A 15,217-nucleotide genomic window follows, 5' to 3' on the forward strand; every position below is an offset into this window, starting at 1 on the left:
TCATCTGGAGTACATGATAACTCATTGAACACACGGATGTATTATCGAGCCACAACTCAGCCCGCTCAGCATCATCATTATTATTAGCTTTAAACTCTTCGGCCTAGTGTTTTCTGATTTTATCGACAGGAGGCCTATTAAATCTCATTGGATCAATCATCGGGGGTACCACAGGTATCAAAGATGGATTATTCGGGGGTGGAGGTTGTTGTATAGCCAGATTAGTCCGGATATACTGAGTAAACCAATCGTTCATCATTTGATAGAAGGCTTGCTTAGCCTCCCCCTCATGGCTACTCAAGATAGGTCGAGATTCAACTGGCACTGTCCCATGCACGGGAGTAGGCGCTGCGCTCTCGACATCATCAGCTACAACTCTATCGGGATCCATTTACTATATGAAAGTACATTTTCAAATGTCAGAAGTCATCACACTATCGCAGTATTAATTTTGGCACGTATAGCTAAACTCACACATGCTACGTTAGTCCTAGAATCGACTAAACCGTAACTTTGATACCAATAAAATGTAAAACCCCTAACCCGTATCCTTCACCGGACTAGGGTTAGAGGCATTACAGTACGAAAACATAATCCTGAACTTGCACAATTTAAACATAGAGTATTATCATGAATCATTTATTCATTAGAAAATACATATATTTACATACACAAATACTTTCTTTATATATATTCAAATCATCATTCGAATTAACAAACATACATATATATATGTGTATAGATAATTATTATTTTTACAAAAATGCATATAGTTTCCATGGTGAACTATTACATAAAATCACTATTCAAATGGTCATTTATCAATGTTTCATGTACAAGCCTTATTAAACAAAACAATCTTAATAATTAATCATTATTTAACCTCATAACCAAATATAAAACTCATACATTTTCCATGCAAACCGAACTAAAATAACCTATGCATATTCAAATATATGCGTATCTTATACTATGCATTATCAAATTTACATTAAACATGCTTAACATTATAATCAAAATAAAATAAATCATTACCAAACATATTATTATACAAAATATTATTCATTTGGTAAATTTTCATCTCATTAACCGAATAGGCAAATCCTTATCATCATATTCCTTTCAACTTTATTACATCACAAACAAATATACATTCTCACATGAAATCATGTATAAACCTCTTATAAGTTACATATTCTAAACTCATCATTCAAATATTTTTTATCCAAACCAAAAACCTAAACCAAAACAAATAATTATATCCTAAAATTTATATATATATGATCTTTACATCAACCCACTTTCAAATCTAACATCAATAAACCATTTTCAAACATACCACATATATCACATATTTCATTCACATATAATATATAACATGTTAACTAAAAGTAAGCTCAAACCATATCCAAGTATGAACGAATCTATCATGGAAATTAAGCCATTTTTGCATGGCTAAAGTTATACATATTCAAGGTCGAACAAAATACGAATTAGCCTATACATGCCAAAAGTTCAAAGATAAACTTTGAAAAATACCGAAAGTTGACGATAGTGTGGATGACTTTGATCACGATTCCCAAGCTCGTAACTCACAACCAAAATCTATAAAATAGAATAACAAAACATACAAAGTAAGCTAACTTAGCTTAGTAAGCTCTAAGTAAATTAAATAGCTTAAATGAATTATCAAAACATTTTATACAAGCCGAAATGTACCATCAAAGATATACTTTAACTCAAATAATTTACCTTGATCGAATATTCAAGATCAAATATAATACCACATAAATACTTACCTATATATCCAAATTCCAAAGATACATTATATTATCTCATAAGGCCGAATATATAAGTTCAAGATATATTATCACAATAACCTAATATTCAAACTCAATAAATCAACACATATAACCGAATTTACTAATTCCATATAACCTTACATGTATCGAATATATATATAAGCTCAATATAAACTCACATGTAACCAAATTCACATGTTCAATATAAATTCACATGTAACCGAATACTCAAGTTTGATATAAGCTTACTTGTATTTACCTGTTTGGCCAAACATATACAATATTTTATAGCTTAATTTCACTTGTTCAATATGCACAATATCTTAAACTCTTGTAATCATAAACGAACAATTCACCGGTATAAAACCTACTAGGCATAAGCCTGATTCAACACTGGCACAAGGCCTGCTAGACCCAAGGTCTGAAATTCGTTCACCGGCACTAAGCTTGCTAGGAACGAAGCCCGAACAAAGTCACCAGCCCAAGGCTTGCTAGGCTCAAATCCCAAACATCACAAACATATAATCATTCCACAACATTTCACATATATCATATTGTATAATATTTCATGCATCACATACACATTTTCTAAAGTTTTAATATCATTCAAATACATCTTAATCACATTAATTCATTGACATATCTCATTCGGCTATCAAACTAATACATTATAAAATTCGAATCATCATAGTAAATCATTCTATGTTCAAAATAAACCGTGCTTAATTACTTAAAGACTTACCTCGGATGTCGACGGACGTTATGAGTCGACTATTCAACTATTTTTGTTTTTCCCCGATCCAAGTCTGATTTCCTTTGTTCTTGATCTATATAATTTCAAATTAACCTCATTTAAACACAATTTCATTCAATTTAATCCAACAACACATAAATGGGAAAATTACCATTTTACCCCTAATATTTCATATTTTTATTATTTAGTCCAAATTGCACAAAACACAAAATACACCAAAACTCACAAAAACATAATTGAGCAGAATTTTCAACATACTCATACTGGTCCATATATTTCATTTATTTCACATTTTAGTACCTAAATTTATTATTTTTGCAATTTAATCCTAATAACTCAAAATCATCAAAAACTCCAATACAAATTATGTTAATCTAAAATATATTTTTAATATTTCATCATCAAACATCACAAAACAAAAATATTCATCAATGTCATAACACAAAATATTCACCAAAATCAAAAATTCAAACATGGGTCGAGTAGTATTCAAAGCAACGATCTCAAAAACGTAAAAATCATTAAAAACCGAACAAAAACTAACCTTGAATTAAGCTTCCAAAGTGCCGAATACCCTAAGCTATATTTTCTTTCTTCCTTTCTCAAGTTTCTGTAAGTACAAAGAAATATGCATGGGTTTCTTTTTTATTATTATGTTATAATATATTATATGTTAACATTTAACATATTTTACTTATTTAACCTTAATAAAATAATATCATAAACACATACATTATGGGTATATTCGGCCATAACTAAAACAAAGGATTATTTGCAACATAAACACTCCATATTAAAAAGCCGCTATCAATTCAACCTTTATAATTTAGACTATCGAATTTTCAACTGACACAATTAAGTCCTTTTATCAAATTAAGCACACAAACAATCAAATTTTTGTACGAAATTTTCACACATGCAAATTCATATATAATAAACACGGTAAATAATATTTAAATATTTTTCTGACTCGGATTCGTGATCCCAAAACCACCGTTCTGATTAGGGTCTAGATCAGACTGTTACAGGGCTGCTCGTGTGACAGCCTGTGCCCCAGGCCGTATATGTCCAAAAATGACCAAGATCATGCTATTTCCTCACACAATTGCATAGGTACCTAAACCAATTCATAATACATGTTCACAAGTCTTTAAACACACCTTTAAATAACCAAAACATGTCATTTTCAATCACTTAACACTATACCAAGCATCATATACTATAAAGCACATTATAATTCTCATGTTACTCATTATCAAAACAATAATCTTTAAGCCATTACATACACCAAACTAACCCACTTCAAACACACCATACCAACTTAATATGACACTTACCATTTCATAGCCTCATACCCAAATTTACTCAAAATTTAACAACCATACTTCAAAGACTACCATTCTATCATCAAGTACCAAACATCACACATAGCCATGAAATATAGCATAATAACCATTTGCCCTATTACATGCCATATAAGTCAAATGTTTACAAAGTCTACCAAAAGCGTTCTCGAGATAGTGTGATTCTGCGACTTGATCCGATCTCCCGGCCACAAAATGTAATCTACAAAACAAGGACAAAGCACGAGTAAGCTTACTTGAAGCTTAGTAAGTTCGTTAAATCAAATGATAAATCTTACCAAATTTAACATAACAAATCAAATTATAAAATTAAATAATAAAGTTCCTGTCAATCACAACTTACAGCGAGTATTATATAGTACATAAATTCAAATCATATTTCAAAGTTGTCATTTAGTAAGATCATATTTCAGGTAATTTCAGGGTATCACTCATTCGAGTTAACTTTAGAACTTTGATCGGCTCACAATATTGCTTACACAAGCTGTAGAGAATCCGCAACAGATGCAAGATCTTAGCCATCGCTACGGTCTGTATCACTGGCTCAAGGTCTGATAGTTAATATTCATATTCATTTATCATGTAATCTCCAATCATTCTATAGTTAAGTATAACATTGTACATGATCATAAAAAACATGAAATATTATAGATATAATATAGAAATAACGGTAAGAAATTATAGAATTGATTTGCAGTAACGGTTTAAAGTATCTCAATCAGCGAACGACGTTGTATCGATTCAATATTTCCATTTTCATTTACACACATCAATATAATCCAAGATTATGTAATTAGATTCATATAATACATTTATAAATGTACTAAAGTTAAACCGAATGAACTTGCCTGACTCAATTGCAGCAATGGCAAAGGTATAAAGACTATTCGGTATTTTCTCTTTTCCTCAGTTTTCCACTCGTTCTTGATCTAAAATAATAATTTTATTCAAATCACTAATTCCAATAGAAAAATTAACTCATTTTATATAATTAAGTCCTTTTTTAGTTTTTTATGAAATTACCCCAACATTTCACTTTTATGCAATTTAGTCCCTAAGTCAAAATCATGCAATTTAACCATTTTCTATTAAATTCAAGCTTAGCCAATCTATTAACCCCCTAATTGCAGCCCATACTTGCTGTTATTTTGCATCAAGCCCTCGTACTTTTACTATTTTCATATTTTAGTCCTTAAACATTAAAATCAACAAAAACTACTTTACAAAATAGTCCTATTTAGCAACCAAGCGACTATCATAAAACTTCAAGAATATACTAAAATCATCAACGGCACAATCCAAATCATTTAAAAATATTATAAATTAGTCCATGGATTAGATAAATTAAGCTAATACGAGCTCAAAAATATAAAAATTACTAAAAATGGGCAAGGTTTACTCATCCAAACAATAATTCAATCTTGGATGAACCTTTGAATACCCTAGGTATGGAATTTCGTCTTGCTTAACAAGAAGAAGAAAAGAAAATGCGATAATATTAACTTTAACCTATTAATTTAATTTACCATTTACTTATTTACCAAATTAACCTTTAATTTAATGTATAAAATCATTAAAACATGCCTAAAAATGTCCATAATTTAAATATATGGTACAATTACCAACCAAGGAAGGTTTAATTGCACAATTGGTTCTTCAATTATTTTAAATTTTAACTAAATAAGCTTGTTTTCAGTTTAATCTTAAACAAATTAGGACTCAATAAGCAAATAGCCCAAAAGTTAGTGGATTTAATCATATTCACCACCGCTTGGACTTTTTGAACTTAGTTTAATTACCATTTTGGTCTCTTTACTATTTTAAATCAAAAGCAATTAACTTTTACCTCTTTTACAATTTAATCCTTTTATCATAATTAAGCAATTAATCATCAAAATTACCAAACCAAACTTAAATTACATATAATATGACTCTGTAAATAAATAATTAAAGTATTTATGACTTTAAATTATGGGAACAAGGTCATAATACCTCGTTTTCAATAACCACTTGGCTTTTGAATCGAACCACTTATACTAACTTTTAATTCAATTGGTTAAAATTCCTCAAATCAAAATTCATTATAATATTATTATTGAATCGTATAATTTAAATATTAATTATACGAGCTTACTCGTCAGATTTGTGGTCCCGAAACCACTATTTTTGATACTACTGAAAAATGGGCTATTACAACCAGGCTTTGAGTTGTTAGCAGGAATGAACAATTGCAAACAAGAAGCTGACATGAGAAAATAGTTGGGTGAATGTTCAAGAATGAGCTTGGTTAAACTGATGTTAGGTGTTAGGCAATTTGTTGTTAGGCTACCACAGTTAGTTGTTAGCTCTTAGTCAAGCCTGTTAGATAGGTAACTCTATTAACGGTTTGTAACTAAGTTCTTTTCAGTTAATGGATCATTTGAGAATCGGTTAGGCTCAATTGTTAGTGCTGAAATCTTAGTTGCTTCATTAACTAGCTTTCTGTTTCTTACTTCTTTTCATTTCTGGTTTTTATTTCTCTTCTTTTTTCTGGTTTCATTGCTTCTAACACCTTGCTACCAAGAAAAAATATATTACTTTAATTAAAAAAAATTATCCGTTTTGACCTTTTAAATTTTATTGATAAAAAAAGTCACCTCATAGATCAAACATGATATAAATATTCATGAGATAATATTTGGTACACTGTCAATAGAGTTTTTAGACTTTACAAACAAGATTAAGAGGTTGACAAGTGTTCTATAAAAATATAGTAAAATATTAAAAAAATATTATTTTTAAAACATGAGATACAGATTAATTTTTTAAGGCTTGTGGAATAAAAAATTTACACTACTAATACACTAAATAGTAGCCCAATATTTATATATCAAGTTAAGAGTATAGATTTGATGTAAAATACATAGCTCTTAGGACCATCATATAAAATTGCAAAATTTAGACAATTCATTAAAAAAAAAGTATATATTGCTAGAAAGTATATCTTAATACGAGTAAACATGCGTGCACGTAGAAGTAGGTTAGTTTTAAGATTTCGACGGTTAAACTATGAGGGACCCGAGCTTGACGGAAGAACAGGGGCGACATGTGTGTCTGTTCCCATACAGAGCCATTACAGAGGAAGGGGGAATAAAACATGAAAAAAGGAACAAAAATCAAATCGGAAACAACCAAACCCAACATGAAGAATTCTTTCACTTTTTTGTTTCCCACTAAGATCTTGTTTCTGTTTCTGCAAATTTTCCGATCTTCAATCTTTCCCCCCTTTCCTCTCTGTCAATCAACCCTTCCATAACTCTTCTTTTTTTTTTTTTGTTTTCTTTTCTTAAAACCTTCTTCGGTTGATCCCTTCAGAGGCTTTCAGGTACCATTTCTTTTGTTCTTTTGAAAATTTGGGTCATCAAGTTTTTTCAATGAAAGAAAATCTAATCAACAACATTTTTTTTATTTGGTTTTCATGCATGAAAAATATTGGTTTTTGTATTGAATCTAATAAAGGGTCACATGAGATATTAACATCCTGAAGCAATGTTCTGCTGCGGGGGTTCGGATAATGAACCTAAAGGCCCACCTGCAAACCAATATACTGCCCCATCGAAAGGAGGAAATCAAAATGGTGGTACTGGTAATTTCTTGTTTCTTTCTTTTTAATGTTACCCTATTTGTTCTTCAATTCCTTAAGGTGCAGTGGTTTACAGGTGGTACTGGAAGAGGAGAGCCAAATGCTCCGAGTGGGGTTAAACCTGGTGGGGCTCCCCCGAAAGTTCTTCCCATTGAAATCCCATCTGTTCCTTTAGACGAACTAAATAAGATGACAGATAACTTTGGTAAAAAGGCTTTGATCGGAGAAGGATCTTATGGTCGTGTTTTTTACGGAACATTTAATGGCCAGCCTGCTGCAATAAAGAAACTGGACACTGGGTCTTCACCTGAGCCAGATTCTGAGTTTGGAGCACAGGTGAGAGCCTTAGATAATAACATCACTGTTGTTATTAAACTGATGATATGTACATGATTTCCATGTGTTTACAGTTATCCGTAGTTTCAAGGCTTAAACATGGAAATTTTGTGGAGTTGCTGGGGTATTGTATGGAGGAAAATAATAAAATCTTAATATATGAACACGCTACAATGGGTTCTTTGCATGATGTATTACATGGTATGTATGTATGCCTCAGTTTCAACTGTTTCATCTTTTGAGCTTTGAGTTGAAGACTCTGTTTTTTTTTTTTTTATAAAAACAAATCAGGGAGGAAAGGAGTACAAGGAGCTGAACCAGGTCCGGTTCTGAGCTGGAACCAAAGAGTAAGGATTGCAGTAGGTGCAGCGAAAGGTCTAGAATATTTGCATGAGAAAGTTCAGCCTTCGATAGTTCACCGTGATGTTAGATCAAGCAATGTCCTTCTGTTTGATGACTTTGTGACTAAAATTGCGGATTTCAACTTGACCAATCAATCATCTGATTCCTCAGCTCGACTGCATTCCACTCGTGTCTTGGGTACATTTGGGTACCATGCCCCTGAGTAAGTCTTTCTCTTTTACCATTTCACTTTATTATGATTTGCTTTCGACATTGTTTTCGTAAGACTTGAACAAATTTGTCCCCTGCAAATTACAGTTTTGCTCTGTCTGTTTTGTAATAGGTATGCAATGACGGGACAGATCACGCAGAAGAGTGATGTATACAGTTTCGGAGTTGTTCTTCTTGAACTGTTGACGGGAAGAAAACCGGTGGATCATACAATGCCCAAAGGCCAACAGAGTCTTGTTACTTGGGTGTGTTTCTTTTCTTATTGGAACAACAAAACCCATTTACACTCCATATAGCTTTTAACTGATATGACATCATACAATGCAGGCAACCCCAAGGTTGAGTGAAGACAAGGTTAAGCAATGTGTGGATCCCAAGCTCAACAATGATTACCCACCAAAGGCAATCGCCAAGGTTGTAATTCTCTCTTCTACTGCATAAACTTTCTGTTTCTTTCTTTTTCTTTCTTTTTTTTTTCTTTTAAAGCTATGATTTCCATTCAAATCTTATTAATTAAATATTGGGATTTTCGGTATTATTTATTTGGATAATATCAGCTAGCAGCCGTTGCGGCACTTTGTGTCCAGTACGAGGCAGATTTCCGACCAAACATGACAATTGTTGTCAAAGCTCTTCAACCACTTCTTAATGCAAAACCAGAAGCAAAACCAGCAGGAACAGACCCTCAACCATAGTGTCTATATCTGGCCTGTAAAGAATTAGTGTCAGGCTTTTGTAGTTGTATTTTTTTTCCTATATATTATCCGGAATATTTTTTTTTCCTAATTTTTTTTCATGCATTTCAAGAATTACATACTTATATTCGAATAAATGTCGGATGTAAGTACTGGACAGGAATGCGTTTAAAAGAAAAAGAAAAACATGGATAAGTGGCTCTTTGTTCATGTTTTATAATCTCATTACTTGACGAAATCAATTTTACAGATATCTTTTGTTTAGCATTGCTTATAGAGGTGGGAAAAATACAATTTGATAGCATTAGCAATGTTAAACAATCAATTTTTACCTTCCAATGGGCTTTTCAACCCCAGTATAAAAAAGCTTTATTTAAGTGTTTTTGATTCTTTTAAAATATGGAGTCTCATTTAAAAAAAAATTTAAATACATAATATTACACATTGGAATTTAATTTCTAAAATTAAGTAGCCACGAGATATGGTGAGTCAGTAAAATATTTTTGTTTGTTATTTTATGTGGGAAGTATTTTCTTTAACGAAATTATCTTAAAAAAAAGTTGAATTTTATTATCAACCTTTAAAAAAATTAATTTATTATTATTTAATAAGAATTCTATTTAAAATGTTAAATTTTTAAATATGACAGTAAAATATACATGTATTTTATATTAATTTTTTGAAATTTTTATTATTTTTATTATAATTTTAAATTACTTATTAATGTGACATGCAAAATAACTAATACCATGTCAACATGAAGTACATATAAACTGTTATATTAGTTGTCACATCAAAATTATTAAAAATAATTTTTAATTAACATTTTCATTTTGGAAAATAATTTAACTATTTTTAAAATATTAGTGATCAAATTTAATACAGAAAAAAATTAACAAAAATTATAAATATTAACAACTAAAGATATCATATTACATATTGCAGTAGGGAATAATTATGGAAAATTATAAGGTGGCCGTAGATAAGTTCACGGACCCTCCTCAACCATTGGATATTTAAATTTTTTTTAATTAAGTTTAAAAAGTATATTTAATATATATAAGCTAAGTCTCCCCTATCATTATTAATTTATTTTATTGCATAATTATAAAATTTAAATTTTTTAATTTAATGACATAATTTTTAAAATTATATATAGATTTTGATTTAATGTGTCACTAATGATTCTCTAAGTCTAGCAATTTAATAAACTCGTATAAAGAAATATAGATTAAACTTGCACAGACCATAACCGTCAATCGTCAACAACTTTCTCTTTTCCTTTGGCATAGGAAAACTCGACCACCTTCTTGGCTGCTGAAATTGTGTTCAATTAACATATTTTTATGATTTACTTTAGTTAATTTTGGACATGAGCTCTATCAATTTTAGCATTTTATTGGTAACTTTCTATGTAGAAACGATAATGTCTTGATTGTGGAAAAAAAAGTCGAATTATGTACCACATGGAATATTTGACATGGAGTGCAACACAGGACCGTAAGATATTAATATTATTTTAATAACTATTACTTTAAGTAATTAATTAAGACTAGATTATCTTGGAAGGCAAGTAAAGACTCATTATATTTTGTATTAGAATTTACTATTATATTTTAGATTATTATTATTATTATTATGGAAAACTACAAAGATAGTCACCCAATTTTCAAAAATTCACATTTTAAGCACCTAAAATAAAAAATTTGCAAAATGAGGACCCACGTCACAAAATTTGTTCATTTTAGACACTATCATTAAAATTACAAACGGAAATATTACATGACATTCCAACTTTTTTTTTCTGCACCTTGGATATTAATATCCACCTCATTATTTTGGATTCAAATAATTTATTTCCACCAAAAATCACTTGGTGTAAGTGACCCTAAACCCTAACAATGAGACTGAACCAATTTTGAGAAGGATTAAACTAAACTTTATTTGATAAATGTTTTGATATAATAAAAATAATGTTTTTAAATAAAACTTGATAAAATTTAAGAGACACTTAATTTTAAAATACTTCTAAGAGATAAAATTTTAAAATTACTTCCAAACACTCAAAAAATATTTTGGAGCAAGTTTAACAAATTTTTCAAATATTTTTTAACAAGTGAAAATTACTCCTTGACCTAAAGTATCGATACCAATTTGATCTTAGAAGTTCATAAAAAAATGAGCAAAAATCAAAAGTATCGATACTCTGAACATAGTATCGATACCTTGCAAAAATAATCGATATCCCTGCCTGGTATCAATACCGATTTGAGCTTTAATGTTTTGGAAAATTGAAAAAAAATAAAAAAGTATCAATACCCGTAACAAAGTATCGATACCTTGCAAAATTTATCAATACCTTTCCTGGTATCGATATCGTTTTAAGGATCGATGTTTTGGAAAATCAAAGAAAAATTGCTCGAGTATCGATACCCTCCCTAAAGTATCAATACCTCATAAAAAAGTATCGATATTTCCTCTTTTTTATTGATACTATAGGCTTTAACAGTCACTAAATTTAGGCATTAAATGCCTAAAGTATCGATACCCCTTCAAAGGTATCTATACCTATTGAATTGTAACGACCTTATAGTTAGGGGTGTTGAAAAGTGTATTTTCGGGACTCCGTTCTTGTAAATCAGACTCATAAATATTTTTAATAAATATTTATGAAGTTAATTGTATAGTTAATTAGATTTTGATTAAGTGAATTTTGTGAAATTAAAAGTTATTAAGATAAGGACTAAATCGCAGATAAGGTAGAAGTTGAATTATGATTTAAAAATAACTAAAGGGACTAAAGTAGTAATTAAACCTTTGTTTCTTTAAGTGGACGGCATTAATGATGATTTTATATATTCATATGTTAACTTATTATTATATATGAGTTATATGTTTTAATTAAATGAAATAAATTTTATATGTATAAATTATAAAATAGTAACAATAGTTATAATAATAGAATAAGTAAGTGGAAACATGCAAATTAATAGAAAAAAAGAAGAAAGAAAGGAAGGGTTCAAAATTTTTCAAGTTAAATCGGTTAGTTAATTTAGTCCATTTTCTTATAATTTTTATATTTTTAGAATTCAAGTTTTAAGTACTACCTGACCCATATTGAAATTTTAACATTGATTAAGATTTTAAATGTATTTAATGTTGAATAATTTTAGTATTAGGGATTAAATTGATGGATTTTTAAGCTAGAAATAGAAAATAATTAAATTATAGAGCAAATTGCAAATTTTGAGTAATAGGGACAAAATTGCGAAAAATTTGAAATTTAGGGGTTTAATTGAAAATAGGGAGCTAAATTTAGCTTAAAGTGAAATTAGTATAAAAATATAGGATTAAATGTGAAGAATAAAAATCAGTCTCGGTTTAGGGACTAAATTGGAATTTAAGCAAATACTGAATAAAAATTGAAATATTCAATGTGAAATTGAATTGTGTTGTATTGATGTGTTTTAATTGTTTTTATTCTGTAGCTAACATTGTACCGGAATCCTCGACTAAAAAGGGGAAGGATAAAATTGACGTCGAATAGCTCAGAATCCACAGTTTGTATTTCTATCATCCTAACCTAGTTGTTAATTGTTGTATTTGATTTAATGCATATGGTAAATGGTTGAGGTGACTAATTTGGCACTTTGATAGTGAATTGAAATTATAGTTTATTGAAATGGATTGAATTAGTATATACATTATGAATGTTTTGATTATTTGAATTGAAATGAATATATGTGTAAATGTGATAATGTGCAAATATGAGAATTGGATATTGGTTGTATTTGAAAGGTGAAATGAAACCCTATTAACTATATCAGGTTGAGTTGGATATAGATGGCATGCCATAGGATAGCAAGAGTTCAGGGATTTCTTCGACTTCGAGTCAATAAGGCACTGGGTGCCAATTTGCTTCTGTTTAACTGATGAGACACTAGGTGTCAATTTATATAGTGTTGGGCGCAGTTATTACTTCAAATTTATCCGATGAGGCATTGGGTGCCAAACTGTTGTGTTGGTTGGATCCGTATATCCGTTCGAGTCTGAGTCCAAGTCCGAGTCCGAGTCATGTCAATAGGAGTAAATAAATAATAAATTTCTATATTTGATATTGAAATGGCATGGAATGTGAAATGGAAATGAGATTGTGACAGTCCTAATGTGACCCTAGTCGTAAAGTGGTTTCGGGACCACAAAACCGAGTCATAAAAATAATTAACCGTCATATTTGAAGCTTATTATATGTATATATGCATGTGTGAAAATTTCATGTTTGAATTTTGTTAATTGTAAGTGAATTTTATTAAATAGGACTTGTGTGAGAAAATTTAGAAATGTGCTAGGCAAATGTTAAAGTGGCCTATTGATGCATGCTAGAAATGCTTGTACTTGCATGTCAAATTGGCCAAATTCTAGATGGTGGCCGGCCATGTTATGGACTAAAGCATATTATAATTATTTTGTGTCAACATTTTATGCTAATAATTTTATGTTACAAAATGAAATAAGGAATAAGGTTAGTAAAATACTAGTTAATGGGAGGAGAAACCAAAGTTTCTCCATCCTTGCTCCTCATTGCCGTACCTAGAAGAGAAAAGCTTTGAAAAATTCAGCTATGGTGGTTAGCTAAATCAAGGTAAGTTCAAGGATGATTCTTGGACTTTTAGCATTTTTTTTAGTTAGTCATTAAGTTCTTTGCTTAACCCATGACCAAAATTTGAAATGGTGTGGTGTCTTGAGCATTCGGTTTTAGTTATTAAAGGATGAGATTGGGTTATAGTCTTTATGTTTTATGAAGAATTGTTGAAGAGAAAATGTTCAAGAAATGGTTGTTGTTCATGTTATTTGGATGAAAAAGAAAATGGTAGTTAGGTGAAGTAGAGTCTAACAAATGAGCACATATGTGCATTAGTTGCTAAATGGAGAAAAATCGGCTAACAAGTTGTGTACTAAGACCGAATATGATTTTGGATACTATTGGGCAATGTATGTGTTTTGAATTGATGGAATGGAGAGGATGCTTTAATTGTGTTATGAACAATTATATGTTAAATTAAGGTTTGCTAAGCTAGCTACTAAGGTGAAATGCAAATGTTAGCATTTGATTTGGTAATAATCTGCTTGGGGACAGCAGCAGCAAGGTGATTTTTGAGAATCGCCATAATTTGTAGGAGTTGAATTAGAAGCTGAGTAAATTATGTCATTAAATCTTGAAGAGTCTAGTTTCTTACAAAAGAAACTATAAAAACAAAAGAGTTACCGATCTTGAGATATTTGAAGTATTGTGGGGCTGAGTCAAAATGACTACTAGATTCCCTGTTTTGTTTTTATAAAATCAGTATAAATTGTACAAAAATGGCCCTAAGATAAAATTTATGTGCTTAGACTCCTTAATGAGTCTAGTTTCAAATGAAATAAACAAGAACATATTTTGAATTCTGTATAATGAGAAATTTGATTCGTAGTGAAGGATAGTCAGTTTAGTCAAACAGTGAAACAAGGTGAACTTTAAGAAACATCTGGTATTGTTGGGCTAAACTAAAAATTTTGAAAATTTTATGGATAATAGATAAATGAGTCTTCTATCAAGAAAAATTTACGGCAATTGATTTGGAGTTTCGTAGCTCCAGTTATAAAAACTTTAGTGACTGTTTCTCAGGAAGTCAGCTTATAGGGAAATTGTAATTATATTGTAAACATTAATGAAAATTTGCTAATGAATTATTTATTGATTTTTATAAAGCTTACTATAATCTATGTGTGTGAAATTCGAATCTATATGTATTATATTCTGAAAGTAATACTTGAATAGTCGATTAATGACTAGTTTAAAATTTGTTGAACTTAAGCTCAAGAGCATAGGGGGGCAATTTCAGATAAGGGAAAGGAAAAAGTAATCAAATAGCCGTTGAAGTCGTTCGACAACATTCGAGGCAAGTCTTCGAGTAATGAAACTTAGTTTATGATTTGATTAAGTCATGTCATATAAGCATAACGAATAAACGGAGATATAATAATTAGTTTATACTTATGACGGGTGGCCGAATGTGTATAGAGATCATGTT

At 30.1% G+C, this 15,217-nt stretch overlaps 1 protein-coding gene across 2 annotated transcripts; it reads left to right on the forward strand.

Annotated features, from left to right (window-relative positions):
• The first annotated feature begins 6,970 nt into the window (after nucleotides 1–6,970).
• On the forward strand, nucleotides 6,971–9,544 carry LOC107901076 (probable protein kinase At2g41970). Of its 2 annotated transcripts, none has more exons than XM_041111292.1 (8): nucleotides 6,971–7,284; nucleotides 7,419–7,539; nucleotides 7,619–7,878; nucleotides 7,953–8,079; nucleotides 8,170–8,443; nucleotides 8,564–8,696; nucleotides 8,779–8,865; nucleotides 9,009–9,544. In XM_041111292.1, exons 2-8 carry the CDS (start codon nucleotides 7,449–7,451, stop codon nucleotides 9,144–9,146), a joined length of 1,110 nt encoding a protein of 369 aa, XP_040967226.1. In that variant the 5' UTR covers nucleotides 6,971–7,284; nucleotides 7,419–7,448; the 3' UTR covers nucleotides 9,147–9,544. The 2 variants fall into 2 exon arrangements, with proteins under 2 accessions (XP_040967226.1, XP_016682429.1); XM_016826940.2 differs by having other exon boundaries at nucleotides 6,975–7,284; nucleotides 7,419–7,545.
• The last annotated feature ends 5,673 nt before the right edge of the window (nucleotides 9,545–15,217 follow it).

Source organism: Gossypium hirsutum, chromosome A04 (assembly GCF_007990345.1).
Source record: "Gossypium hirsutum isolate 1008001.06 chromosome A04, Gossypium_hirsutum_v2.1, whole genome shotgun sequence".
NCBI classification, from domain to species: domain Eukaryota; kingdom Viridiplantae; phylum Streptophyta; class Magnoliopsida; order Malvales; family Malvaceae; genus Gossypium; species Gossypium hirsutum.

What these genes read in the sequence shown, in the direction of transcription:
- LOC107901076 (XM_016826940.2), top strand. Translation starts at nt 7,449, where the DNA reads ATGTTCTGCTGCGGGGGTTCGGATAATGAACCTAAAGGCCCACCTGCA. An exon ending in ATTCTGAGTTTGGAGCACAG is followed by an intron (nt 7,879 to 7,952) that starts GTGAGAGCCTTA and finishes ATGTGTTTACAG; the next exon opens with TTATCCGTAGTTTCAAGGCT. An exon ending in AACAGAGTCTTGTTACTTGG is followed by an intron (nt 8,697 to 8,778) that starts GTGTGTTTCTTT and finishes CATACAATGCAG; the next exon opens with GCAACCCCAAGGTTGAGTGA.